The sequence below is a fragment of the Haemaphysalis longicornis genome, unplaced genomic scaffold (genome assembly GCF_048455015.1).
Source record: "Haemaphysalis longicornis isolate Haplotype H1 unplaced genomic scaffold, Haemaphysalis longicornis Haplotype H1 scaffold_2, whole genome shotgun sequence".
Lineage (NCBI taxonomy): Eukaryota > Metazoa > Arthropoda > Arachnida > Ixodida > Ixodidae > Haemaphysalis > Haemaphysalis longicornis.
In genome coordinates this window covers 131,551,381-131,578,471 of record NW_027526295.1, presented here as the reverse complement: position 1 = coordinate 131,578,471, position 27,091 = coordinate 131,551,381, and the positions used below count along the sequence as shown (strand labels likewise).

The following is a 27,091-nucleotide window of genomic DNA, read 5'->3' as shown; positions in this document are numbered from 1 at the left end:
AAATAATGTTAATTAAACAATTATTGAAAAATGAAAAATTTGTTTCCCTTATCGCAAGGTTTAAACATTCAGCTTCATGCTGCGAAAGAAATGATTTTTCTCGCTCCACTACATGCTGCGGTTTGTGGCAAAGTGATAAATTATGAAAAAAAAAATGCTTTTTTTTTTGTTGAAATCGGGCCTGTACGGCTTTTAAAGTACCTGGTACTGTTCAAATACGGACTGTGCAAACATAGCGAAAAGTGATACCTAAAAAATGCTTTTGGGGGGAAATTTTTCAGCCCCACAGACCTACCCATGTGGCTCCTTAACACCGAACTCGGGCATACAGTGCACTATTGACCTGTTTTACAACGCCTACCTTTTTTTCTCTAAACCAAAATATACCGCATTTTATAAAATATATTTCCAGGCGTCAAAGTACACCTTTGGCTAGCCCAACTGCATGTGAAGAATCCTGTAAGCTGTATAAGCACTATTGAATCTGGAGAACTGCTTGAGAACCTCCTTTGAAAGCCAATACAGTGTACCGTATTGTTAGGATAAAAATGAGACGTATTTGCGTTGTTCACACAATCTGCGATGGTTGCATGCAGCAGCGCATAAACGAACAGTTCGCAAGCTGACCGATCAACCTTCTCCTCTTCTTTCTCGAACCGAGCACCGTCCAGTGCCTCTCGTCGTCTTCGTCGTTTGCCTGTATTTCGAGCGTCACATAACAGTATTTTCGCGCGTATAACCTGTCCCTGCATATAATCCGCACCTTGCGTAAAAAAAATCCTCGCGTATTGCCCGCCCATTTGATACAGAAAAGGCTCCACCAAAGCTACTGCTCAAGCAACACATCACATACTATGTAGAAAGAAAAAGCGTATATTTAGCAAGTAGAATACCACTAATCAAAATCAGAATGCGCTCGTTCTTGTTTTTTCTTCCTTCTCCTTGTATGTTTTGCACAAACGCTGCCATGGAAGGCTTAGTCAGTGTTACTGCGTAGGAGCTTCATGGCACAACACGAATTGCCGTGAAGCTGCACCAAAGGAAAAAACCCGCATATTATCCGCGCCCTTACTTTGCCACTAAAATTTTCGCATTTTTGGTGCGGGTTATACGCGCAAAAATACGGTAAATAAATAAGTAACTGCTTGACAGCACGGGTGGGTAAGAAATGTTCATCTCCTCGTGGGTGGCACATATCTCTCTTGTTGCAGGACAAGAACACAAAAACTGCATCGTTGCATCTTTTGTGAATTCTGGCAACACAGAATGGATACCTCCTATTGGTTTGAGGGCACTGCATGCAATCCAGTGGAGGAATTTAAGGTATTCACATTCTAAATATACGAAGTGCTATCTTTTATCACCTCACCTACATTCTATTGGTGATTTTTACATTTAAGGTGCTATGCAATGAAGACCTTTGTTATTATTGAAAGTGAGGAACAACTTTAGACGCAGCAAATTTTTTATATGGCACAATGTTAGGCTCCCGAGTATATAAACCCTTTTGCAAAAAACATATTCAACAGGTTACATTTTTCTGGTAGTGTATTTACGCATTTGCATGGAAACGCACAACCAAAGGGCAGTTGCTAACAATCAGCGTTTAATTTAAAAATTAACTGCCCCCCTCCCCCAATTAACCAATTATCAAAAGTGTCAACACACAAGCACACAATATAAAGAAACATGCTTATATTTTCACACATACACACAATTGAAAACTATACCACTCATCGTTTGCAGGCGTAATACTCGCGAAAAGTCATAAACAGGGGGGTCGCCCCCAGCAACAACGTGAACAGGGTCTTCACAGTCAACCTGACCTGCATTCACACAACTTCCAACCTTGGACCGGCGAACGAGGGTGTATGCTACGTAACACTTGCTGAGTTGGTAAGCCCTCGACGGCTTCAAAACCGTACTGTAGAGGCAGGCATAGAGACCCTTATAAAAAGAAACTAGGGGATCCCGAGGAACTCATGTGCAGGCTTCAGGAAAAGTGCAAGAGAGCCGTGCTAAAAACCCAGGTTCACTCGACGTCGCCGCCCTATCACAACACGTATCAATCAGTCTCGCCAACAGACTGCAACAACATATTCCCCTCCCCGTTCCACCACCGACGTGGCTCGCTCTCAAACAGGATTTGTCGTGAAGAAGCGGAGACAACTTTAACCCCCCCTTTCCGCCCCGGTGATTGAGGGAGTAAGCGCCGGTTGAGCTTCGAGGGGGCGGGCTGGGCTGCGTCCTGTGCGGTCGTGGCTCACATGGCAAAGTTCTGGGTGTAGTCGTACTCGATGGTGGGAATGACGGCCTGGACAAACTTGAGGAACACGATGAGGTACATGTGCACACCCAACTCCCCACCTCCTTCGGTCACCGTCTGGATGATCTTCTTCATCACTTCGGCGTGCCTGAAGCAAAGAGGGAGGCGAACTGCGGGTTCACAAGAGCAGGGCGAGACTTTGGGGTCATTTGCAAAGTAATGTGGGGGAGTTGAACAGGGAGCCAGCTAACTGCCTTTGAGACAACACATGAGGGGTCACACAAACCTTTGGAAGGAATTCCTTCAAAAAGATTAAATGCTCGTTTCTCGAACGCAGGTGAGAGTTGGGTCAAATGGAAGTGGTTTTATAAGTTGCATTCACTGGCATGGCCCGTTTGCAGGAAACCCTGCGTGTGTGCTGCCATGTATGTGCAACAGCGTCCATGTTACATCGGGCTCCACGAGATGGCGGTACTTGGCCGCGCTGGTGCCTGGTGGAGCACGGTACATGACAACAACAAGAGCTGTGTGATCTTCCAGACTGTGCCCCACCGAATGCAAAGTAAAATGTTTCGTGAGGTACCCTACAATGTGCCTATCACCAGACATGGTTGAAATTTTTGCGCGACCAGGTTGAGCGGTAAAAACTTTGGAGCCTAGCAACTGCATCATGACGGACCAAGGTGTGCGCGGATTCTAAAAGCCCACTTTATGTTCTGTCACCTGTTCAAGGATAACAAAAGAAATATTGCTGCCGACAATTCTGCTGTGCGGAAGCTAAACTCGAGTGATTTGTTCGAAGGGCGCTTGCGATTCCCCAGCGCTTGCGCCAACTAGGGAGTGCAAGAGATGTGAGCACGGCACGGCTCGGGAGACGGCCTCACATGCACGAGTGGATACGCTACCATAGTATCCAAATCAGTGTACGTGTGAAGCATTCCATCAAAAACATTATTTGACTTTAAACACGATACTCTTTCTTGGGCTACTTAAACCCAGAAATTTTGGTTTGTCTGTGTGTCTGTCTGTGACTCGATTCAGCCACCCGGCCAAAGTGAAACAAAGCCTGCGCAATAGTCATATATACTCACAGCTAAATCTAAACGTCCAGTTTATATGTTCATACTCGTCAACATTGTTGAACAAAAACAAGGCATTACGCAAATATAAGACAAAAAATTAATACGTAAGTATTATTTGCAGCGTTCTTTTATAAAAAATCATAGATGCTTGATTTCTGCAAAATGAAATACTTCATCCACTGCAGAAAAAAAAAAAATTCATTCCGCCGTAGCCTGCTGTGTCCCGCGCCACTATGAGTTCTGCCGGCATTTTAAGAAATTAAGCGGCAACAGTTACAAAAGGTTCCACTAGATAGGTTCCACGTTCTGCTTGGAATGCACGTGGAGTAGGGCAACGTGGTTCTATCAACGTTGAAGTAGGGCGCCTCTAAGCAAGCGCATCTCCGCCGTACGGCAGCATTGGCATCGCGACACCCGGCCTGCAGCAGTGGAACGCGGTAAATTTAAAATGATTTACGCAAACCTTTGGCGTCTTTACCATGGGAGAAGCGCGACGCAAGAGAAACAACATGAGAGATAAGCGGGAAAGCGAAGAGAGGCATCTACCTGGCAAGAGTCGATAAAGACTACCGTCTTTTGTCGACATTTGCAACGAAAGAAGCACATATGTGGCCAATTTTTTTTTGCACTTAATTACGCATTAGAGGGCGCTTATGCCGACGCCTGTGGTCGCAGCACTGGCCTCTTGCGCGCTGTGTCGCTTTCGTTCACAGCCATGGTTTCATGCTACGGTGACCAAGTTCTCAAAGGCAAGGAGAGCGCTGCCAGATAGTGCGAGTGCGATTATTCATAGATCTGTCAACACCACGACCGTGAATCGGGTTTAAACGAGGCAGACGACGCACGCCCGCGTTTTTTTTTTTTGCCTTTCTGCGAGGTGCGGCAAAATGCGCACACGTAGGCACAGACCAGGCGGTTTCTAGTGTTACCAAACGAAGAAACTGCCCACTAAACTTTTCAGTGAATGCCATTTATACTTAATTTCTTTCTGGGTTCTCCTTATTCATCCTTTTTCACTTTGGCTTTTTTTAATCTCTTTTATTCCGACTTTCATCACCATCCCAATCATCACCATTAACCCGTGTCCATCGCAAGACAAACGACTCTTGCCTCTCCCAAAGATCTCCAGCTGCGTCTATTGGGAGTTTTTGCCACCCCCCCCCCCCATCCTATCATTGCGCTCACCCTGTTCCGTTTACCATTCCTAACCACTATAACTACACTTTGTTTACCCGACAGTATTGAAACAAAAAAAAATTAAAGTCAGTCAATTTGTACCTTGCTTGTCTTTATAAGTCAGAACAAACCACTGTTGTTACTGTTACAAACCGTGCTGTTAGGCTGGCTCGGATAGTAAGTGTGCCCTGTAACCCCAAGTGCAGTTGCAAACAGTGCCTCCACCTCAGGAGGTAGGCAGCAGCATAGCCCACCTGCAGGGGTGAACAGAGGCCATGGGTGGACCGGGCAGGTGTGGGTGGGCCTCCATGGTGACCGTCTTCTTGGCGTGGTCCTGGCTGATGTCCTCGTACATGGCCTCCATGCTCAGCGGCTCACGCTTCTGCATATTCGGGCCAAGTGACCGTCAACCACCCAGATCAGCCTCGAGTACGAGGAGGACGAGCTTAATTCTGCATCCACGTGCAACCTCGTTAAGCTGCCGATCAAAACAAGACGCTGAGAAGGTGGTGCTGATGCAGACATACCTTTCAATTACGTCTGTGGAGACCAGTTTTCCCCAGCAAAAGCTGCATAAGCAATATTCTGGACATAAAGTGCATCAATGCTCGTGAAAACTGCAACGCTGTTAGTCACAGCACCCGAGTTACACGAAAGTAAAGAGTGGCGCAATCGACAGCATCTTTCAGCACATGGCACATCATCCAGAAGTGCTGACCACATGTTGCAGAACGTGTTGCGACTTTGTCTTTTATATGGGCATAGCACCCAACAAGGAGTGCCAACAAGCCTTCTCCAGCAGTAATAGGAGGTACCTGTAAGGCTTCATACCGGCCTGAATTTTGCTGCATTCAAGTACCTCTTTGTGGCAAATCTTGCTGCCTTTCATCTTCTGCGATAGCATGAATGAGTGTAATCCCTTCCAAAAAAATCCTTCAGCCTTAAATTTTGCCACGGGTTCTGTATCTCTGAAAATTACGCAACAAAATGTCTGTGCTGACTGATGGGCTTTCTTGTGATATGCCACGCATTTCCTGGTTTTATCTAGTAGGGTGTGAATATGCATGTGCAAAATCTAATAGTTCGTGAATAGCGATTGCTATTCGATTTGATTCACAGTGTGCTGGTTCTTTATTATTAGGTGAATAATATGCGAATTACCACAAGCAAGCTTGTGCTGAACGTGGGACAGTGTTGTGCCAAAGATTAACCAGCGAAACTTCCCTTGTTGCTACTAACAATAAGCCAGCTTCAGGGCAAAAACTGAGTGTTATGCACCCTCCAACTTTACTGGTGCAGGTTGTACGGATAAAACATGGTACATCACTCGTACCTGCCCTAACCCCCTTTCTCCCTTTGGCTGTACACGTCACTGATTATATACACTGCTCTAACCAGAGTTACTTGATATAGGGTCATTTCAGATAAGATCGAACAAAGCATGGCTGGTCGACTTCTTCAATTTGCTTGAATTTTTTTTACCTCATTCCCGCATGTATGTAATGTGCGGATTCACAAATATTTTCGGCAGAAAAAATTTTGGCCGGCTGAAAAAAAATTTGGAACCCACCCGCGGGGACCCCGGCCGCTACCTGCCCATGCGCCGCGGCCAAATTTAGCGGCGTCTACCAAGAAATATACTGATCAGGCGAGAATGGTAATTTTTATGCTTAATCTACGCCTGGTGTACATTGCGTGCCCGAAATATCGTCGGCTAGAAAAACATATTTTTTAAAATAAATTTCCAAATCTTGCTCAGAGTGCATTTTGTTGTGTACTTTGCGGGCCAGTATTATCGTAAGTAATGGAGCTAGAGCGTTCAAATTTGAGTGAGGGCTGCTCCTGGCAAGCACAAATAAGGGCCGTAAATATCGTGTCTGTGCACACTACGGTTAATAAGTAAATGGCGCACAAGTGTGACAAAAAAAACTAAAACACTCCGAGTTCAGAGGCTTATTAAAAAAAAAACACTTCTTCGATTTTGCTGAAATTCTCCCCAGATGTTCACCTGTGCATGTACTTCAATGATCATTAAAAACATGTTGCATCATTTTGTTCCTGACGCGCCTACAGCGCGAGAAAAAAGCCTGGTTGGCCAGGTCTTCACAACATCCTGAGACATGAAACAGTGAGCAACTTCCAGTGAATGTGCAGACATTTGATAATTGTTTTTGTGCCAAAGGCAAACTATTACTTATATATAGCATTACAGAGAATTCAGCAGTGAAACTGAAATTTTTATGTGAATTTTGGAAAGAAAATAAACAATCTGCGCACCGCTAAACGTGTACTCTTCGAAGAAAAAACGGAGGAACTCCAGATTCACGCGCAGTAAAAAAAAAACGCTTCTTCGAGTTTTATGAAGCTTTCCACGGATATTTACCTCCTAATTTAATTGTGTGAGCCATTTAAAAAATCGCATAATTTTGATCACTGAAAAGCAAGAGCCTTGTCAAGCATGCTCGTGACAAGGAGCCGAGACATAAAACGACGATTGTGAATTTCTGCAGTTTTCCCTAATTTATTTTGTAGAAAGGGGAGAATATCTTCTGAGTTAAGGAGAATAGAATAGCCAAGTGACACTAACGAAGTCAACGTTTGACATGACAGAGTTCCATCGGCACCCCATTAATACCGTGCAGCTACTAGCTGTTTATTTACACATTGCTTGCTGCATCAATGTTCACAGTTTCCTCAAAGGGGCACAAACAGTCCTCGCTTCTTTTATTTCGCATATATCTGCTTCTGATGACTTCCTTAAACGCCACACGTGCCAGGACTGTATGCCGGGAAAGGCACGCACTGTTCGCCATTCTTCCTTTTTTGTTTCGCGATAGCTGGAAACTTCGTTCCCCTTGAGTTATATGAAGTGAACGCCCTTGATCTTCTCAGACAACACAGTTACCATGTCTTTTGCCGTCTGAATCGCATTTCTTAGTGGTTCTCTTAGGTTGTAAAGTGTGGCCTGGTGTTGGACGATTCCCCAAACTCCGTCGCAGGCATTCTTTCCGTGCCCTGTTGCGGAGAATATTCATTGCGTTTCAGGCACATCGCTCTTTCGCAACTCATGAAGCTGGTACCTGTTTGTAAAGTGACTGGCAGCTCCGTCACTCACATAAGTCACCTTGGAGTACAGTGGGAGATTGTCTACCCACACCCTGATTTTTTCTAAACCCAAGCAGGCATGCGGACAGTCATGGCAGACATCATCGCTTGCAACCACAAAACTATGACAAAAGAGACTGAGTAACAAGCTAAATATATACAAAAAGAATAATAAAATCAGAATACTTAAAAGAAATAATAAAAAGTGATGAAATGAAGATTAAGATGCGACCGTAGTCAAATAGCGTGGAGGCAGCACAAGGCACTCTCCCAGTGTGTCAGAACTGAAAACTTGTAACCGTTCGAACGCATGCAGCATCTTTTCTTCCAGTCCCCTCTTTCGCTCTTTCTGTAAGCCAAGTCCCCGCCGCCGCATACGGTTGAAAAAGCCCAAAAAATACTCGACTCAAACACAAAAATGAAGATCCCACATGTGTCGTCCCGGACCCCACCGGGCTCAAGGGCATTTGCCTTCCTGTTTGGTCGCTAATTCGGTAACTGAACCAGTGTGATTGATTGATTGTGGGGTTTAACGCGCCGACGCAACGCAGGCGATGAGGCGCGCCGTAGTGGAGGGCTCCGGATTAATTTTGACCACCTGGGGATCTTTATCGTGCGCCGAAATCTCGTACACACAGGCGTTTTTGCTTTTCGCCTCCATCAGAAAAGCGGCCGCCGCGGCCGGGAATCGAACCCGCGACCTCGTGCTCAGCAGCGCAACGCCTTAGCCACTGAGCCACCGCGGCGGGTTAACTGAACCAGTGTGTCCGGAGAAGGATCGAAGAGGGGCGCGCTCCGTTTTTAATACTTGCCATGTGTGCTGCCAACCGGACGGGCTTCCGTTGAACCTTTGATTTCAGGCGAACGAAAGTTACGTCCGGGCGAGTTAAAAAACAAGACTGCGTGCACCTTGTCAAATAGATGATCTTATGAACCAAATATACCGCATCACGGCAGCAGTGCGCACAAAAAAAGAGCGTTGATAATGTAAGACAAAGAGTGACCGCGGTTGGGGAAATCTAGAGGAAGCTATAAAAATAGACCCGAAGACCTTGAAATTGCGAGTTTTACCACCATACATTGCAGCGGTTTTGCCACCGCATGACTGTATCCGCGCTGTGCTTAGAATGACGCACGATATTTCTATGGCTCACACAAGTGCGTTTATAGGAAAATATCCGCGGAAAGCTTCATAAAACTTGAAGAAGCGTTTTTTTTTACTGCGCGTGAATCTGGAGTTCCTCCGTTTTTTCTTCGAAGAGTACACGTTTAGCGGTGCGCAGATTGTTTTTCTTTCCAAAATTCACATAAAAATTTCAGTTTCACTGCTGAATTCTCTGTAATGCTATATATAAGTAATAGTTTGCCTTTGGCACAAAAACAATTATCAAATGTCTGCACATTCACTGGAAGTTGCTCACTGTTTCATGTCTCAGGATGTTGTGAAGACCTGGCCAACCAGGCTTTTTTCTCACGCTGTAGGCGCGTCAGGAACAAAATGATGCAACATGTTTTTAATGATCATTGAAGTACATGCACAGGTGAACATCTGGGGAGAATTTCAGCAAAATCGAAGAAGTGTTTTTTTTTTTAATAAGCCTCTGAACTCGGAGTGTTTTAGTTTTTTTTGTCACACTTGTGCGCCATTTACTTATTAACCGTAGTGTGCACAGACACGATATTTACGGCCCTTATTTGTGCTTGCCAGGAGCAGCCCTCACTCAAATTTGAACGCTCTAGCTCCATTACTTACGATAATACTGGCCCGCAAAGTACACAACAAAATGCGCTCTGAGCAAGATTCGGAAATTTATTTTAAAAAATATATGTTTTTCTAGCCGACGATATTTCGGGCACGCAATGTACACCAGGCGTAGATTAAGCATAAAAATTACCATTCTCACCTGATCAGTATATTTCTTGGTAGACGCCGCTAAATTTGGCCGCGGCGCATGGGCAGGTAGCGGCCGGGGTCCCCGCGGGTGGGTTCCAAATTTTTTTTCAGCCGGCCAAAATTTTTTCTGCCGAAAATATTTGTGAATCCGCACATTACATACATGCGAGAATGAGGTAAAAAATTTTCAAGCAAATTGATGAAGTCGACCAGCCATGCTTTGTTCGATCTTATCTGAAATGACCCTATAGGAGTTGCAAAACTTTCCATGGGCGTCATGCATTAAGTGGCCCTACGATTGATCCACTGTTTTGGATTTCCCGTACAGCGGTGGCACCATCTGTTGGTGACAAAATAAACTATACAACATGGTTTGCCGCTCGACAACCTGGGCAAAAAATGGTATTTGGGTGCTTACGTAAATTTGCTGTGCAGAAGAAGCCCAAGCTATTCAACCACGCAAATATATTATATGCATTTGAACCAAGAGTAGTAAAAAAATGCGACCGTGTTGTCAGCAAGATGCGTTGTAGCCGGCGCGTTGTCGTCTGCTGCGTGTCATCTGGGGTCGTCAGGCAGCAAAAAGAAGAGTTAAAAATTGGCTGGGATGGCTTTATGCAAGCTAGAAAGGATTATTTAGAGCCACTTTATCAGCTATTGGCATACACAGGGTTCGTACAGGCTTCAAAAGCAAAAATTCAAGGGTTTTCAAGGACTTTCAAGGACCAGAAAACAAATTTTCAAGGTCCCTGTCTAATGTTTCATCACGGATTATTTTATAACTTTTTCAACACAATGCAAAAGTTTTTTATTGCACAATACCTAAGCACATTAGTGCACATTTAGATAGGCGCTAACGGGTTCGTGAATGCTCCCCCAGCTCTATTTTTTATTTCATGGTTGGTAGTTAAGGGTTTTTCTTTTTTCTTGGTGTTTTGCTCAGGCTGTTTGATTTCAAAAGTTTGTTAATGTTGCCTGCATCTCCTGCTTTGTCAGCAAAGTATCGGTTGAAATTAAATCAGCAAGTTTTGCTGCAAGGCAGGATGAACAATGTGCACGTCCACCATTTGCACGTAAAAGCAAATGCAGATGGAGCGTATGAGGCACAGCAAACATGCAATGAGCAAGCGTCCACACATTAGATGGAAGATGCTAGCTAGAGAACAGAATCTGGCTTTCACAGGATTGTATCGTGACATGAATTCTATTGAGTGGTGCTCCCAATGTTGCTTTGTAATAAAAAAAAAATCCACGAAACTTGTCATTTCACGCATACATTTAGTCTTGATTGTTACAATGTTTCTTTACATTTGTTAGCACCTAAAACCCACGACAAACATTTTACAGGGTTCGTACGAGCTTCAAAAGCAAAAATTCAAGGGTTTTCAAGGACCAGAAAACACATTTTCAAGGCCGCCGTCTAATGTTTTATCTGCGACTATTTACAACTTTTTCAACACAGTGCGAAATTTCGTTATTGCCCAATACCCAAAGCACATTAGTGCACATTTAGATAGGCGCTAACGGGTTCGTGAATGCTCCCCCAGTTTTATTTTTTATTTGACAGCTGGCATTTAGAGGTCTTTCTTTTTTCTTGGTGTTTTGCTGAGGCTGTTTGATTTCAAAACTTCATAATGTTGCCTGCATCTTCTGCTTTGTCAGCAAGAATATGAGCTGAAATTAAATCAGCAAGTGTTGCTGCAAGGCAGGTATAACTATGTACACGTCCACCATTTGCACGTAAAAGCAAACGCAGATGGAGCGTATGAGGCACAGCAAACATGCAATGAGCGGCCGTCCACAGACTAAATAGAACATGCAAGATAGAGAAGAGAAGCTGGCCTTCACTGGATTGTATCATGACATGGATTCTATTGAGGAATGCTGTTCACAATGTTGACTCGTAATAATGACAATCCACCAAACTCGTAATTTCATGCAATACACTGAAACTTGATTGTTACAATGTTTCTTTACATTTTTAACACCTAAAATCCACGACAAACACTATAAACTCTTGTGAAAAGATAGGGCCATTGGTTCTCTCCAGAAAAATCAAGGGTTTTCAAGGACCCTTTAAAAATTCCAGGACTTTCCAGGCCTTGAAATTGACACTTCTAAATTCAAGGGTTTTCAAGGTTTTCAAGGACCTGTGCGAACCCTGATTTTAAGTTCTTGTGAAAAGACAGGGCCATTGATTCTCTCAGGAAAAATCAAGGGTTTTCAAGGACCATTTAAAAATTCCAGGACTTTCCAGGCCTTGAAATTGACACTTCTAAATTCAAGGGTTTTCAAGGTTTTCAAGGACCTGTGCGAACCCTGCATACAGTGTGATGTAGGCCGAACGGTCGGACCTATGTTGTGCCGGAGCGCCCGCAAAAGCGCCAACCGATCGAGGCAGTTGCGCAGACGCAGAAACAATCGCAACAAGAAACCGCAGTTAAGAAAGCAATGAGTAACTTAAGAAAGTCCAAAAACAAAAAATTATGCACCTTTAAAATAAAGTTTACCGTTAAGTGGTCAGTTAAAAAAATTAGTGTTTTTTGTACAGCGCGTGCAGTGTCCGCGGTGGTGTCACCGTACACATGATCCAAAGCAGGGGTGGGGTCCACGGGCAGGCCGTTTTTTGAGGCGGAGTTTCGCAACTGCCTACATTGAAGAGCTCTGGCTGTAACAACATGTTGTGTTGCCAACCATGCTCCCCTAGCTGTAAACATTAACACCTCGGACTCTTCTCAATCAGGACACTGCCCACACAAACACTCCTCCCTTGCCAACTGAGGCGGGAGGAACGACATTCCTCGAGGGGAATCGGCCTCACCTCGTCATAGCCGTAGAGCCAGAGGCGGGGCGTGCGGTAGTAGTTGTCGTAGGTGATGTTGAGGTCGTAGGTGCGCGTGCTCACTATGCCCCCGTCTAGGGAGCTGGGATCGCCATCGCCCGCGGAAGATGGAGCTGCCGCTGCTGCCGCCTCATCTTTGCTCAGCACAGTCGCCTGGGTGGGCACAATAAGAAATTGCAATCACAACCACGCACTCACACTGGGCTCTCACAGTGTCACACAATCTGCCTTATCCACTTCTCTTATAGCTTCCCTCGGGCAACTCTGCAGGAACACAACAGGCGAAGAACAAGGCAAATAGCAGCCCTCACCCCATCGTTTTCTCTGGGGTGGTATTCTCGTGTTTGTATGTTTTGAAAACGCCCATTTTGCATCCGTTTTATTGTAATGCACTTCCAGTTGTAGGCGGGCTTTGGGTTGCTGTTTGTGCAAGTATTTTTGTAAACACATTTTAAACGACTAAACCTATTTCAAACTACCTTTTTAGTTTATTGTTTCACCAACGAACCAACAGACGAAAAATCGTCTGCTCCCAATTGTCGGCTGCGAGATGCCGCAGCTCATAGCTCCACCCTGCTTGCATGGTGTCACATCCAGGTGCTCACTTTTAGTCAATCAGGGCTTGCTCAAAACGGACACTTTTGAAACGGACATAAAACGGACAAAAGACGAGAATAGCGCCCCTGTTATGCGCCTCTAGAATTTGCACCTTGCCTTCGACTTTTATTTGTGAGCAACCAACATTGCTAACAAAAAGCAGTTCTGCTTGTCTTTACCTTTTTTCCTCTTTTACCAAGTTAGCAAAAAATGTAAATCGATCGCTTGTCAAGAGCAATGTCAAGGCGAAAGCAGTAATCAAAGTCAGCTACTTGATATGCGACACAAACTGCTACGATTGACCCTTATTGCGTGCGTTAGCAGCATATGTCATGCCGGATTGCGCCGAACACGACATACCTGGCACTGAAACGAACCCGACCACTGCTCCTGCTACCCAAACTTGCCTGCTGTCGTCGATCATAAAAATGTCACAATCTGCCAACATACTAGTTAATAGGACACAGCCAAAAATTGCGGAACGAGTGTGTTTAGCTGGACAGCTCTTTGAGCAACACTTAGGAGAGAGGGAACCGTACAAGTTCCTTTTCAAAGAGGTCCTCACATCAACATCATTGCTACATTTTGACTGTGTTCTGTAGTTAATTATAGAAATTCAGGTACTCCATCCGATTGCAAACATAATTTATCTTTTGTACAATTAGCCATAAGTGCCAGTTCAAAGAGCACTATTAAAAAGGTGCTCTTTAATAAGCTAACTGACAAATACAGCTCAGCCACAAACTATCCAACTTGCAGTGCATTCTATCCATTGATGCCTTCCAGTACTGGATGCCTGCAGTATTTTGTGAGTGGCAGCTCAGAAAGGTCCACATGCCCTAACACCTTCAGCACCTGTCACCAATGCAGCCATGGACTTACACATATATGTAATCTGCCATAATATGTACAGCAGAGTTGCAAGTATGGCTGGCCACTCAAGGACAGGATTTCATGGTACTCAGTAAGAGCAGTGTCTCGGCCTTTTCAAATGACTGTTTTACAATAAAACCAAGTCTGAAAGGAAAATAAAGCTGCCATTTACGTTTCCCGAGGTTTCGTAACACTTTGCTACTACATTCCCCCCCCCCCCCCCCCCCCATTGTTCCATACTGGGCTTGAGTATGCTGCTCACCAAATGATGGAAGCCCAATGTACAGTTTAACCCCTTTATAAGAGACACATACTGGGGAGCAGTTTCCGTCTCTTATATGAGATGTCTCTTATAAGCAGGGAATTATGTTTTCACTAACTGATCAACCCCTAGTTCAATGCAGGCACCATGTGACTAAAATCAGCTCGAAAGAATGCTATAGCATGTTGCAAGAGGTTTATTATAACTCATGTTTTGCCCCCAGAATTTATAAAATAGTCGTGAGTCTTTGTTTGCTTCGTGACTGTATTTTACACCAGCTTCTGTAAGCTTTCTCTCCTTTCACTGTGTGCGGAAGGTAAGGAATCGTAGATGGCGAGTTCACAAGCCTGATGAATAGCCAGGGTGCACAGCTTCTTCCGCTGTGTGCTCTGGCTATTCATCACGCTTGCAGGTATCAGCATCCGCGATGCTTCTTAATTGGAGCTACGCGAGTGGGAGAGCCCGCTGTGCATTCCCGGTACTCTTGGCTTGCGGAGAAGCCCGAATGCGCAGTCGCACTTGTACACTTGGCAGTAAGCTTCAACCACTTCTGTATGTTGCATTTCCATTGGCAGGGCTCCTCACCGCCGTTTCATAGCTGACTGAACCACTCTGTGTTTGCTGAAGTTATCACAAATAGCGACAGCGGGCGTCCGTCGTCCCCTCTGATTCCACAATGAACGCAACTGCAGTTAGGACTGGTGGCACCACATCTAAAGTTAAAAGGCCTGTTACAAGCGAGATGACCACAAATCAAGGATAACTCGTCCTTTGTAACCAGCCGTCTTCCACACTCAATGTCTGTTATAAAAGAGGTCAATTTTATGGGAAAGGTAAGGTGGCCATCCATATGAGTGGATTGTGTCACTTATGTCCATGCCTCTTATAACGAGGTTCGGCTGTATACACCAACCTTTTGGCAACAATGAAGTGAGCTTGGCAACTCACAAATCTTTCCCCCAGGAATAAATAAAGAGAGCAGCTGCCAAGCACTGCCTAGCAGGTCTCCCATAGTTCCATCCTCACACCTTTCCAACTGTGACTTTTCACACCCTGCTTCAGCATTTTCCTGCGCAAGCAACACAAGACCCGACGGAACTTGATAGCTACATTTCTTGTGGCAGCTAGACATTTCGTGCTGAGGAAAATGACACGGCATCGAACCTAACCTCACCACTACTGCAGCTGACACTCCCAGCAGCTTGGCATCACAAAGTAAATGGCTTACAAGCAAAAGTACAAAAAAGCTTATTTTGCAAAAAAAAAAAAAAAAAAAAAGCTTTTTTTTTTCAAATGAAGAACCTGGCTCAGAAGTCATCAGAGGTAAAAATTAGTACAATTTTACTTAAGCACAAGTCGTGTACAGAAGCTCACTTTCACACAGACATCGCAATAATAACGTAAGCTATTTTACAGCTAAAAAGAAAAATTTAAATACACATGATGCTGTGGGATGCACAAGATTTATTCAATTCTAATTTGTCCATAAACTTTTTTCTTTCAGTGAACCACAGCCAAGAATGCCGTCACCTTCACTCCAAAATAATGAACAACGTACTACGTGTGCTTCTCAGCCGATGCGAATCAGTACATAGGTGCTCAAAATACAGTTTTGACATTTTTTTCTCCCTTAAAGGCGTGGGTCGGTCATGATTTGTTAGCGAATACTTTGGGCTGGTGCACTTGAGCAGGAGTCTTATGACTGTGCTCTGTACAGGCACGTAAGCACCATTCTGTATTCACCATGGGAAATTGAATGCACACTCTAATCTGGCATGTTACAATCAGGCAAATCAGGTATCTCTCCTAGGCACCACTGTCAACACATCCTGCCTTAACTCAGGTTCTGCAAATAAACCAAGGTTCTAAAGCCTCACTGCACAGTCCTGTGAGTCAACCTATCAAGCTCACAGGGTCATCGGCATCCAGCAGCCCGCTCTCCACAAAGGCATCCATGTCCGCAGCCTCTTCCTCATCATCGTCGTCTTCGTCATCGTCATCCCCTTGCCTTTGAGGTAGGGAGGAAGCAGCAGCGGGTTTCTGCACAGAAGCACAGCGACTTGTTGGCAAGCGAAACAATGCAGTTCTTTCCTGCATCCTGACTGACTGATTGCTGGGTTTCACGTGCCGAAGCTACACGTGGGCTATGAGGCGAGTCGTACTGGAGGGTTCTTGATTAATTTTAACCACCTAAGGATCTTCAACGTGCACCAAAACCTTGACACACACGCGCTTCCGCTTTTCACCTCCGTCACAAAAGCAGTCACCGCGGCCGAGACCAAACCCACATCCTTGGGGTCAGCAGCACAACACCATAGCCACTGCGCCACCGCAGCAGGTCTTTTTTGACAGGGTATGACCGTCATTGAAAAACCTTTTCTATAGAGCCAACTAAGCAACACTAACACTCGAAGGACCACGTGGCTGCCTTGCAAGTCATACGATCACACTCCATTACTTATTTGAAGCGTGCAAAATATCCCATTAAACCCTAAAAAATGATCCCTTTTTGTGCAACATTCAGTTAACAACATGGTCAGTGCAGCCATACTAAAGCGCACAACTAATGGTGTACATTATTGAGCCGCACCCACGTAGGAAAAGAATAATATTGAATTTCAGCAGCAGATCTGGAGTGGTCGCGGATATACACCACAGAGCATGCTGCTCCCTTGAAGAGCAGGTGCTTCAAAACTGCCTTTGGAACGTACTCGCTCCTGCCGGAGCAAATGCCGAAGCGCAATGGGACAAAAGATTTCCCAGCAGTCTCCACGTCGGGCCCTTCCAAAAGCGCCTGCTTCCCTGCAAGCGTTTTCTCCTTGCTCGGTCTCAACTAAAGCCCCTTAATCGTCAAAAAGCTGATGAAGGGACTTCAGTCTCGATGGCATCCAACTGCACCTGTGACGAAAGTCACATCGGCTGTTTCGCAAGAAGGCGAGGAAAAAAAAAAAAAAAAAGCCGAAGGCACATTTTCTACCAGTCGTTGTTGGAGCTGGTCTCCTTGCTGCTTGATTCAGAGTTTTAGCTCTTTCAGTCACACCTGCTTCCCTCGGGTAGAAAGCATGAGTGCGACACGGCATTCAGCATCTGTTTTTGCTTTTTGGGCACTGTTCACATTTGCCAAAGCAGATGCAATGGCAGCTTGAAGAGGAGAGTGACCAGGAGCAGAGAGCGACGACATACGAGAGGAAAGCGCTGTGAGTTCCGGCCGACTCTGCCGATTTCAAGGGAGCAAGTTTTCTTGCTCTTTGGAGCGACCTTGGCTCCGATGGCGCTCTCAATCTGCCATAGTAATGTGTTCGCTCCAAACGGAGCAAAAACATTGCTCCAAAAGTACTCCGGATCTGCCATTGGAATTAAACATAACAGAAATAGCGTCACCAGAGGCACAATATTCAGCAAACAATGCAATCAGGAAGGCAGATTTTTAAGCATGCGCGGCCGAAGGCCTTCCGTCCTGTTCATCAACTGTTTTCAAGACACCAAATTATTGCCAAAAAAAAAAAAAAAACTCATCACGGGAAAACCAAATCTGCATACTGCTGTCCCTCACCCCCAACCTCTCCATAAAGGAGTGGTGAAACCATTCTTTGACTACTAGCTGCTCTCGTAACGCACCAACCTGGTCAGGAGCAATTTTAAAAAGCTCTGCTAGCACGTCTCTTATGACGCACGCTAATGCTGCTTTTGGAGGGCAAACGTGAAACAGAGATTAATGCTTGACGCCACACTCAAACAACAACTTTGAGAACGATGCTTCTACTCACACTGGGTCCTAGTGTCATCTCCTGAACCTGTTCCGAAAGTCCTGATGAGGCTGCGTCTGCAACAAAAGTAACCAGCACAAGATGCTCATAAAATGTCTACAAAATTCTCTCTCTTTCTCTCCCTCGCACGCACAACACACGCACGCACAGAGAGAGAGAGAGAGAGAGAGAGAGAGAGAGAGAGAGAGAGAGAGAGAGAGAGAGAGAGAGAGAGAGAGAGAGAGAGAGAGAAACCCCAAGCCAACCACAATGAAAACTCACCAGCAGTTTTTTTTCCTTGTTCATTAAAAAGTACTATCCAAGGAACGTCCTCCCGCAAAAGTGGCTTGAAGCGTCAGGTATCAGCCAAGTTACCGTTCATTGAAAAGGGCCAGCAGTAAGGCCTCTCAAGTCTCCAAAGCACTGTGGAAGCTATGGGTTTATGACCCGGTGCAAGAACACCTACAGAAACAGGACAAGGCTCTTCTCACTTCAAGATACGTGCAGCCATTGGCTCCACTCAGCGATATGTCACGCTTATTTTTTTATTTAGATGCCGATACACATGCTCCATTCATTACTGAGTGTGCCGATTGGGTACCGCCGGGCCAGTTGCTCACACCGCTGGGAAGCCAGGCTTCTCGCGTCAGCCATACTTGCGCCAGCATGTTAGTTTTAGAATATAGGAAATGAGCGTTTGAAGGCCAGATAGGGGGTCCCGAACACAACACGCTTGCTCACAACAATAATTTAACATTTCCACCAACTGGCGGCCCGCTAGAGATTTCTTGCATGCGGCACTGTCAAGGCAAACAGGTCCGTCCGAGGCCGGGTCGCGGAGAAAAGGCTTAGCATCACTGCAGTTATTCGGTCACCGCTTTACGAAGCTGCACTGACAACGATTCCCACAGAAATTTTACACCGCACTATCTACTATCTATCACCCTCTTTCATGCATTAATAAACTGATTTTAAGCAATAGTCCTGATCTGACAGGCGGTGACAAGTTTTAGCTGCTGCGGTGTATGCCGAGTCATGCATACATGGCACAGTGGACTCCTTGTCCACTGTGTAAGCAGATGCTTGCCACAGTCATGGGTGTAGCGACGTTTTCGCCTGCAGAGACGCTGCATGTTTTTCAGCATTATTCTTATAAACGACGCGCTATATTAAAGGGACACTGAAGTGATTTGTAAACATTGCGGGATTACTAGCGCAAATTGTAGTTCGGAGTCCGTAGGCATTGTTTGGACCACTCCGGGCGCGTTTACGCGAATTTATTTAGTAGAAAAATCAATTCGAAAATGCCGTCCTCCTCTCTTTACGCTCGCCCATTTTCTGTGGCGTTTTCGTGTGACGTCAGCAGGAGATGAGCTGGAAAATGGCTGCGCTACTGCACGGTTCACCGACCAGCCGACCTACCGATCGAGTCAGTCGACCCAGCGTTTCGTCCGCCGGCCGCCGACGGGTCGTCGCTATTCGCTCGCTCAATTGAAACTAAGCCACAACACCTTTGTGAATGAAAGAATGTGCCTTTCCTTACTTTGTTAGTTTGTACACTGTGTCAAACTCAGAGTCCGGGTCGCTCCACACAAGCGCTGCACAAGTGCACATGCGACGCTTCGCTGACTTTACGCTAGTAGGAAAATCTAAGGCCAATTGAAGGCGGGAGAAGAGTCAGCGAAGTCAATATAGGTACTAAGAAAATAAAATCACCTGAAACTTTTACCGTACAGCGCAAAACTAGGGAGCAGGAAGCACTTTTTTGTGCTGGGTAAACAAGCACAGCGGTCAGCAGCACGACCGCACATCTGCGAACGCTTTTCCGTCAAAGAAATGCAATTGCTAGACGTGAGATATTGTGGAAGTTTGGGGGACACTTACTGCAGGAGTGATATACAACAAATAGTCACATAAAATACTTAAAATGCTTAAAATAAATAAAAGTGTAAACTGGTCATACATTATAAACCTTATATATCCAAACCAGCCACCGCCGGCTCGTGGCCTAGCGGTCTGAGGCGCTGGAAATTGTTTTGAAAGTCGCAAGTTCGAATCCCCGAGGGTACATGCATTTTTTTTTGCAAGTTGATTTTTTCGTATGCGGCCAATGTTTTCTGAACTGAGTTCACCATTTTTGGGCCGTAACGTTCACTGCTCCACGAGCGAGATCGCAGAACGCGCGCATACTGACAATGACGCGCTAGCGAGTTCTCGTTGGCATGCTGTTGCCACAAGCACCGACTGCTTGCGGGCAGTGGGCCCAGGCCTGAATCAGCACACCCTTGGCCTGGTGCGAACTAGCTTTTTACGAACAGACATGAGTGAAGCAAGCTCCGAATATGCGGGAAAAGCGCATGGCACTTGAGAGTCTGCGGTGACGCGGAGGGCGTTCATCCACTGCGTAGGCCTCGTCTAGTGATTTCTACGATTCCAAGCCGCCCTGGGAGGTTTATCTTAGACATTTGACAGCCGACAACATGGCAGAAGCACGGTACGGCGATAATTGAGAAATCGAGAATGCCCATCCAACAACGCCATCAGATGTCAAGCATGTTGTTTTACAGAACCGAAACCGAAACCGAAACTTTTGATTGCTAACCTTGGGCATCGTCCAATCACAGTGCCCCCCCCTCCTGACGTCACAGTCTTTAGTTGGTGCGGCCACCGCAAACCGCGCATAGTAGTTTTTCTTCTTTCGCGCTTTGTAAAATAATTACCGATTTGTCAACCGGATAAACGATGAATAGTGTGTTAATTTGAGCCAGTCTACACAGTGCAAGCAAAAACGGGAGCTTGACAAATTCACTTCAGTGTCCCTTTAACCAACTCAGCCAAGCTTGTGTGGCGGATGGAGACGATAGACATTCGTCCCTATAAAGTTATGCTGTGCTGGAGTGGCGCTCGCCTGAACTATTGTCGGTTGCCTGCAGTATTTGAGGGAACCCACCAGTAGCGGCGCCATAGTCTTTAGCATCAGCTGTGTCATAGAGACTATGTCAGAGTCGGTCAGAATGGCGATGAGGATTGACAGGTAAACAAAGAAAGGAAGATCTTTTTTGTATGTTTGTGCTTGTGCTTTTTGTTTGTTCTTTTTTGTTGGTGTTTGTTTTGTTTTTCTATGTCTGTGCTTTACACAGAGGTGTAATATTTGGTATATGCTGTCGTGAACATGTTACCTTGTGATTGCTTGGTTGAAATCACGACGTTCGAAAGCCTATTTAAGACCTCTTAATAAAGCATTCTGCCAGAAAACATGGTGCACCACAACGCACACACTTAAAGAATAAAGCACACACAGGTGCGTGCGTGGCCGCTGCTCACCCGCATAGTGGTGGGTGTCGACCCACCCGCCGTCCTCGTCCCCTTCTTCCTCGAGCACCTTCTCGTGCTCCATGCTGTACTCCATGTGCTTGCACCGCTTGTAGCACGGCACTGGAACAAGGGCGGCAGGGGGAGGGACCGAGGGACCGTTACAGACAAGCACGGCAACACCACTGACGTTTGGCAGTGGCCTGGCAGTGGCCTCTGCAGCAGAGCACTCGCAACACCCAGCCTCATCGACAAATACCATTTCAATGCCCTGCTCCAGCTGAGTAAAGTGAGAAAGGAACATCAACAATTCAGAATCAGGTCTTAAAGGAGCACTGACACCAATTTTCGGCATTAATATTATTGCACAGTTTGCTTCCTTCACTCAACACAATACCCTGGCTGAAATATGAGCGGCCTGCGACACGAAGAACATAGTTTAATTGGATCTCGTTTATCGCGCCGACGGAGCAGCGCACGGAGCGGCACTCAGCAAATGGACATCTGCGTGACATCATCCAGTGAAAGCCAAAAGAAGTGACGCGGCAGCGCTCGTAAAAAACTCGTGACGTCACTTCATGCGCGCGGCCCCATGAGCGGTGAGCGGGCGCAACACCCTCTCAAGCGGGCACTGGTGACGTCCGCACAAAGCGGTGAGGTCAGTCAGGGATTCCGTCATATGCGCCGTTCGGGATGAAAGCGCGAGATATTGAAACAAACAACTTTCAGGCCATTCAGTGTAATTAACTATCGCGCACTGAAGTATTTGAAGTGCTGTTTCAGGTTCGCCAGGCATTAAGCATCAATAAAAGCAATAAAAAACTAACATAAAATTTTCGTGTCAGTGCTCCTTTAATAGACTCATTGTTATGCGAACCAGAAGTGGGAAACGGCACATGGCTCCAGGGGTCCCACGCCGACAACGAAGCATAAGGTGGCACGGACTCAACTCAAGCTGTCATGGCCGCATCGTAGATTCCTTCTCTTTGTAAATAGATCGCTCACCACTAATCATCGCCCGTCTTATTAGTCCTGCCGCCGCATAACAGTATACCTGAACCTGGATAACGCACATTATTAAAAAGCCTCATTTCAGATTAACAATGCACCTGGAACAAAGTGCTCAATAATGCAGCAGAGCAGTGGCCTGCAATATGGCCAATAAAAACGTTTTAAATCAAGCAACCACATAAAAATCAACATGCACCCATAACACCAAGTGCCACTGAGAGAGCACTGCAAACGTAGGTGCTGCTGTTCAGCATACATTCCACGGATAGTCCGGGCATTGCGCTGCCAATACTACTACTGTGTGCTGGCGTTTTCCCGTTGCAGGATGTGATGAATGCTTGGCTCTAGCAAAAAAATCAGTCTGTATGAACGTCACAACGTCCCTCCACACTCACTTTATTCTACTCGATACACTTTCTGTGGTGGCATACTGTCCAAGAGCAAAAATTATCAGAAAATGTTAAGGTACTTTTCTTATTAAGAATTTCTCAATCGCTCCTAAAAGAGGATTCTTCAGCCCCTCTACTGCACCCATATTCACATTCTGGTCTCAAGTGGTAAAACCGTGTGCAGTACCGGGTTGTGGTCAAAAATAGTGGCGGTGATGTCAGAATTTTTAGTTCCTTCTTACTAAGTTTTTCTTAGTAACAGTCAACTTTCCTTCTTCCTCCTTTTTTTATTTTTTAAACAAGCAGTTTTCCCCACAGAACTAGTCTTCTGAAAGCGAACTGGTGGGATCCGACCAAGAGCTTTTACAGCAGCTTCTCATCAGAAATAGGCCACAACTGAGTGATCTGGCTACACTTGTATGCACCATTCCATTTAAACCCCAGCTCTATGCAAGATCCGTCCCCATGACCATGAGAAAGCTCTGATAGCACCCCAGGTACCGGTAGCAAAACAAGACATCTGTGTCAAGTGCAACTGCTGGCCTTAAGTCAACAGACCAGAGAACAGCGCAAAGGCTAACTAAACCACAAAACACAGGCCTCAGCTCATGCAGTGGAGCACAACCACCACGCCACTCGCAAAATTCCTAGCGCAAAGAAGACAAAAATATAAATTGCTTGAAATGTCACAAACCTGTAGAGGCAAGCAATTTTCCCTCAAGTTCGTCGTTTGCTATGAGCTAAGTTCAGGCACAACAGAGAGAATGAGTCCTGCAGCGCAAAGCAGCAAGAATGGCACAGCCACCGAGTTTACCCTCACGCCAAATGGCAAAACGAATGCTAGTGCCATTTTATGACACAGCTTTTCCTTAAAGAGGCAAGAATGCACGTCCAGTTAATCGTAGTGATGCCAAAGCAGTGCCTACCATTGCGAGTGACGAGGAACTGCTTATCGGCTGGTAGGTACGACTTTGCTGGCAGGCCCTCGCCGGATGCCCACTGCCATGTTGGGCAATGGTGGACCAGGTGGTCCCCAGCCAGCACAAACTGCAAATGCAAAATTGACCGCCGGTCATCATTTGACTAGCTTGCCCTGCAAATGCTTTGTATGCGACGGTTATTTAAATGCACTTTGTTCACTGTAATGAGCTGTCACCTTGCAAACAAAGACATTCACATACAATGACGATGCCAGATGGCACAACAATGCACATTGAAGCCTCGTAAGCTTGCAGGAATAAGTACTTTCTGGACAATTGTACGCCAAAACACTTAATGTGGGGAAAATGCCACTTTACTCGTACAAAGCATTTTATGTGACCGTTGTTTGCTACTTACTAAAATGCTTCACGCATAAAAAATTGTCACAGAACAAAAGACCTCACCAAAAAACACTTTTAATTTAAATTCAGGCATCTATCAAACACAAATCCTTAAAATTGTAAGGCATTTGACCCTCATAACAACTTTCCCTCAATAAGCAACACTAAACAGGCCCATAATGGCCACGGCCCAGGGTGTTTATTCCGTCTGACAAGCATGGTGTGAACCAACAGTTCTGATACTGAATCTACCGAACAAGAAGTGGCCTGGGAGCATTACAAGCAGGCTCAGTGGCCTGCTTATCTCGCCATCATAGATTGAGAAGAGCTCAAGATATCGGTTTTTGCGTTTATCGCCTTTGTTTTCCAGAAACACTCATAAGTAGGTATGCCATGCACTAACACGGAATTGCACTCTATTTCAGTCACTGGTATATATTTGGGAGGGTGGAAGCCTATGGGGGCTTCAGGCCACTTCAAAATGTGGCGTAGTTTACCTCTGACACCTCCAAATACTTGCTTCCCATCAATCACTTCAGTCACCATTAACTTTATTGGTGTTAAAATAAATTGAAAAGCAATATGATGTGATGCCAAGCCATCATGCCTCAATCCTACTGAGGAACCCTTTTGGCCAAGGTGTTGTGAGTCTCAGCATAGCCTCCTATATAACCGACTGTGCCTGCTCTATCGCCCCGAAACCCTTTGCAGCAGCCCGTTCACTGTGGGGGCGCCAAGTTCCCAGGTTTTTCGATGGCCATGCCGATGCGAACTACTGTTTCAGGCGGAGGTGAACTGAAACGCACATCGCGCGTCGCCTGCTACACGAAGGAGTCTTCCAGCTACAAAAGTTCGCAAAACGGCGAGCTTGAACTTCATGAGCCAGTATTAAAAACCAAAAGCTTCATCTGGCGTCGCCGAACTACTAAACTGCGTTCAGTGTACTGTTTCCACCTGCACGCTCGCCCTTTTGGGTTCGCTACGACTGCGATAAGAGCCAGTTAACTTCTCTCCCGCTGATAAGTGAAAAATAATGATTCTTGATTTGTAATTCAGTGATAATTGAGTCATACTAATTAAATTTTGTTTCAAAAAGTTCAAACAGTTCAGCTCCCCTTTTTTACTTACGAATCTATGAAGTCTTGTTCTGCGGCTAATATTTTTTAGGGCCCCTGAAAGGGTACGCGCCCACCGTCCTCCATCTCCGCTGCTCCATGAAATGTTGCCATCGCGCATGTAGTAGATATATTGATGACGCAGTAATCAGCAATGCCTGGCTGCTGCGCAAAGATTGACGACTTCAAGCTTTAGCTCAAGGCGATGCTCAGTATTTGAGAGCCCCTATATACGCTTAGGATAAACATTCAGCATGCACTTAGCTTGTTTCTCTCGCTACTTCTCCCCGGTACATTCATTCTCCCCTCACCAATCACATACTGAATAACCGATCAATTCCCAGTGGGTCACAAACCCACTCGTAAACTCACCCGTAACATTTCTGGCTGAATCGAGGGAAACGCAGAAAAAGATCTTTTGCGTTAAATTATTTACAAACGAACAAGGCAGCCCAAGAAAGATCATCGCTTTTATAATTACACTGCTAAGTTCTGGCGTCACCCTAGCTAGATGGTTTTATTTCTGGCCTCGTTTTTGTTCAAACAGGAGTTGCCCGTCAGTGCTAAAGCCAGAGTCGCCTTCATACAACACGTATTTTTTGTTTGCAAAGGGCCTTGACAACTTTTTTAAACCACTCATTGTTGCCAGGTATGTAGACAAATGGTGACCGTACCCTCGCCAACACAAGGGACCCTGGGATTTGAGCGCCACCAGAGAGAACGGCGGAATTTCTGGCACTGAGCAGGCACAAGGCGTTATAACGCCTTGTGCCTGCTCAGTGCCAGAAATTCCGCCGTTCTCTGAGGATGCTATGGTCTCAGATTACTTATTGCTCTGCTCTAATGCAGGCACCTGAGGAATGATTGCATTGCGACAGCATGTAGTGATATCTTTCATCATTACAGAACATTTCCAGGCTCCTTTGAAAACTGTACCGTAGACCTCCCTTGTACAGCAACCACATTATTTTTATCTTGCCGATCAATCACACTTTTTTGGAGCAGAGCAACAAGTTCTCGCATCTGCTTGCATAAAACCAGTGCAGTCTAAAGGGAGCGGATTAATCCATGGTTTTGTGTGTAAGGACAGCTTCGTATCATATAAACAGGAAAAGAAAGGTGGCAATAGGTGGCATTGTAAAAGGCGCTACGTAAAGCGAGACAAGCATATTTGAGAAATTTCCTCAGATGAGTTTTTCGATTAATATTACTCTATGACCAATCCTTTAGCTGACAGAACGTTTTAAGACTGACATGTCACAAAATCTGTGTAACTGGGCCATGAAACAAGCCAGCAAAAAGGTGTGTTTGTAACCAACTGAAATGGGGTGGAATGACGCAGCCGCACAGCCATTGCACATTCTACTATGGCGCGTTTCAGGGTCACATATTGTGCTGTCAACAAATGCAAAGCATATCGGCGCGTCGTTATTTCCTTGCGCTACCCTAAACGTGCGAAACGAAAGACGTCCACACAGCAACATAAAGCTAGAATGGTGGTGAGTAAACACCTCAGCAACGAAGGAGCAGTATGGAGTGATAATATATCGAATAAAAGGTGATGAGTACTAATGCTGGAGGGGGAAATCTCACCTCTTCTGGGGTGAGGACGCCCGTCTCTTTAAACTTCGACTCCTGCAAAAATTGGGATAAAGCATGGAATAGTAAACAACCCATCGCGGTGAGTGGAAACTTGGCATTATGGGTGCAACGGGTCGCAGTACCTTGAGGATCGGTGTGAGTTTGTCGGCGAACCCCAGGGCCGTGCCTTTCACCGTGTTGATAACGCTCTGCATGTTTAGTGCGGGCAACGCAACGACCGCAGATGCGGAGATGGAACGCGCAGTATTTCCAGTATTCCTTCGACCGCACTGTCAATTAGTGTAGCTGTGACACGGAGTGATTGAGACGCCGAAAACGAAAACACACCCACACTAACTGATCAGGCGGGCGTGTGAAGCCACCAGAAACAAAACAGCAACAAAAAGAAAGCGGCTACATCCGGCTTGGATTACGGCTGGACACGGCTTCTTTCAACACACTATTTTCTCTAATTTTATGTTAAAAACAAAACCTGCTAGAATATTCTGTTTCTCTGT

At 45.6% G+C, this 27,091-nt stretch overlaps 1 protein-coding gene across 1 annotated transcript; it reads right to left on the bottom strand.

Annotated features, from left to right (window-relative positions):
* Window positions 1-1,680: 1,680 nt before the first annotated feature.
* Window positions 1,681-26,983, bottom strand: Atg3 (Autophagy-related protein 3). Its single transcript, XM_077698292.1, has 9 exons — window positions 26,717-26,983; window positions 26,586-26,627; window positions 23,482-23,602; window positions 21,168-21,278; window positions 17,865-17,920; window positions 16,009-16,137; window positions 12,345-12,518; window positions 4,779-4,906; window positions 1,681-2,414 (listed from the first exon to the last, which is right to left on the bottom strand). Exons 1-9 carry the CDS (start codon window positions 26,786-26,788, stop codon window positions 2,264-2,266), a joined length of 984 nt encoding a protein of 327 aa, XP_077554418.1. The 5' UTR covers window positions 26,789-26,983; the 3' UTR covers window positions 1,681-2,263.
* Between the last annotated feature and the right edge of the window lie 108 nt (window positions 26,984-27,091).

What these genes read in the sequence shown, in the direction of transcription:
- Atg3 (XM_077698292.1), bottom strand. Translation starts at nt 26,788, where the DNA reads ATGCAGAGCGTTATCAACACGGTGAAAGGCACGGCCCTGGGGTTCGCC. An exon ending in GCGTCCTCACCCCAGAAGAG is followed by an intron (nt 23,603 to 26,585) that starts GTGAGATTTCCC and finishes TTGCATTTGCAG; the next exon opens with TTTGTGCTGGCTGGGGACCA. An exon ending in TGCTGGATGCCGATGACCCT is followed by an intron (nt 12,519 to 16,008) that starts GTGAGCTTGATA and finishes GTGCCCACCCAG; the next exon opens with GCGACTGTGCTGAGCAAAGA.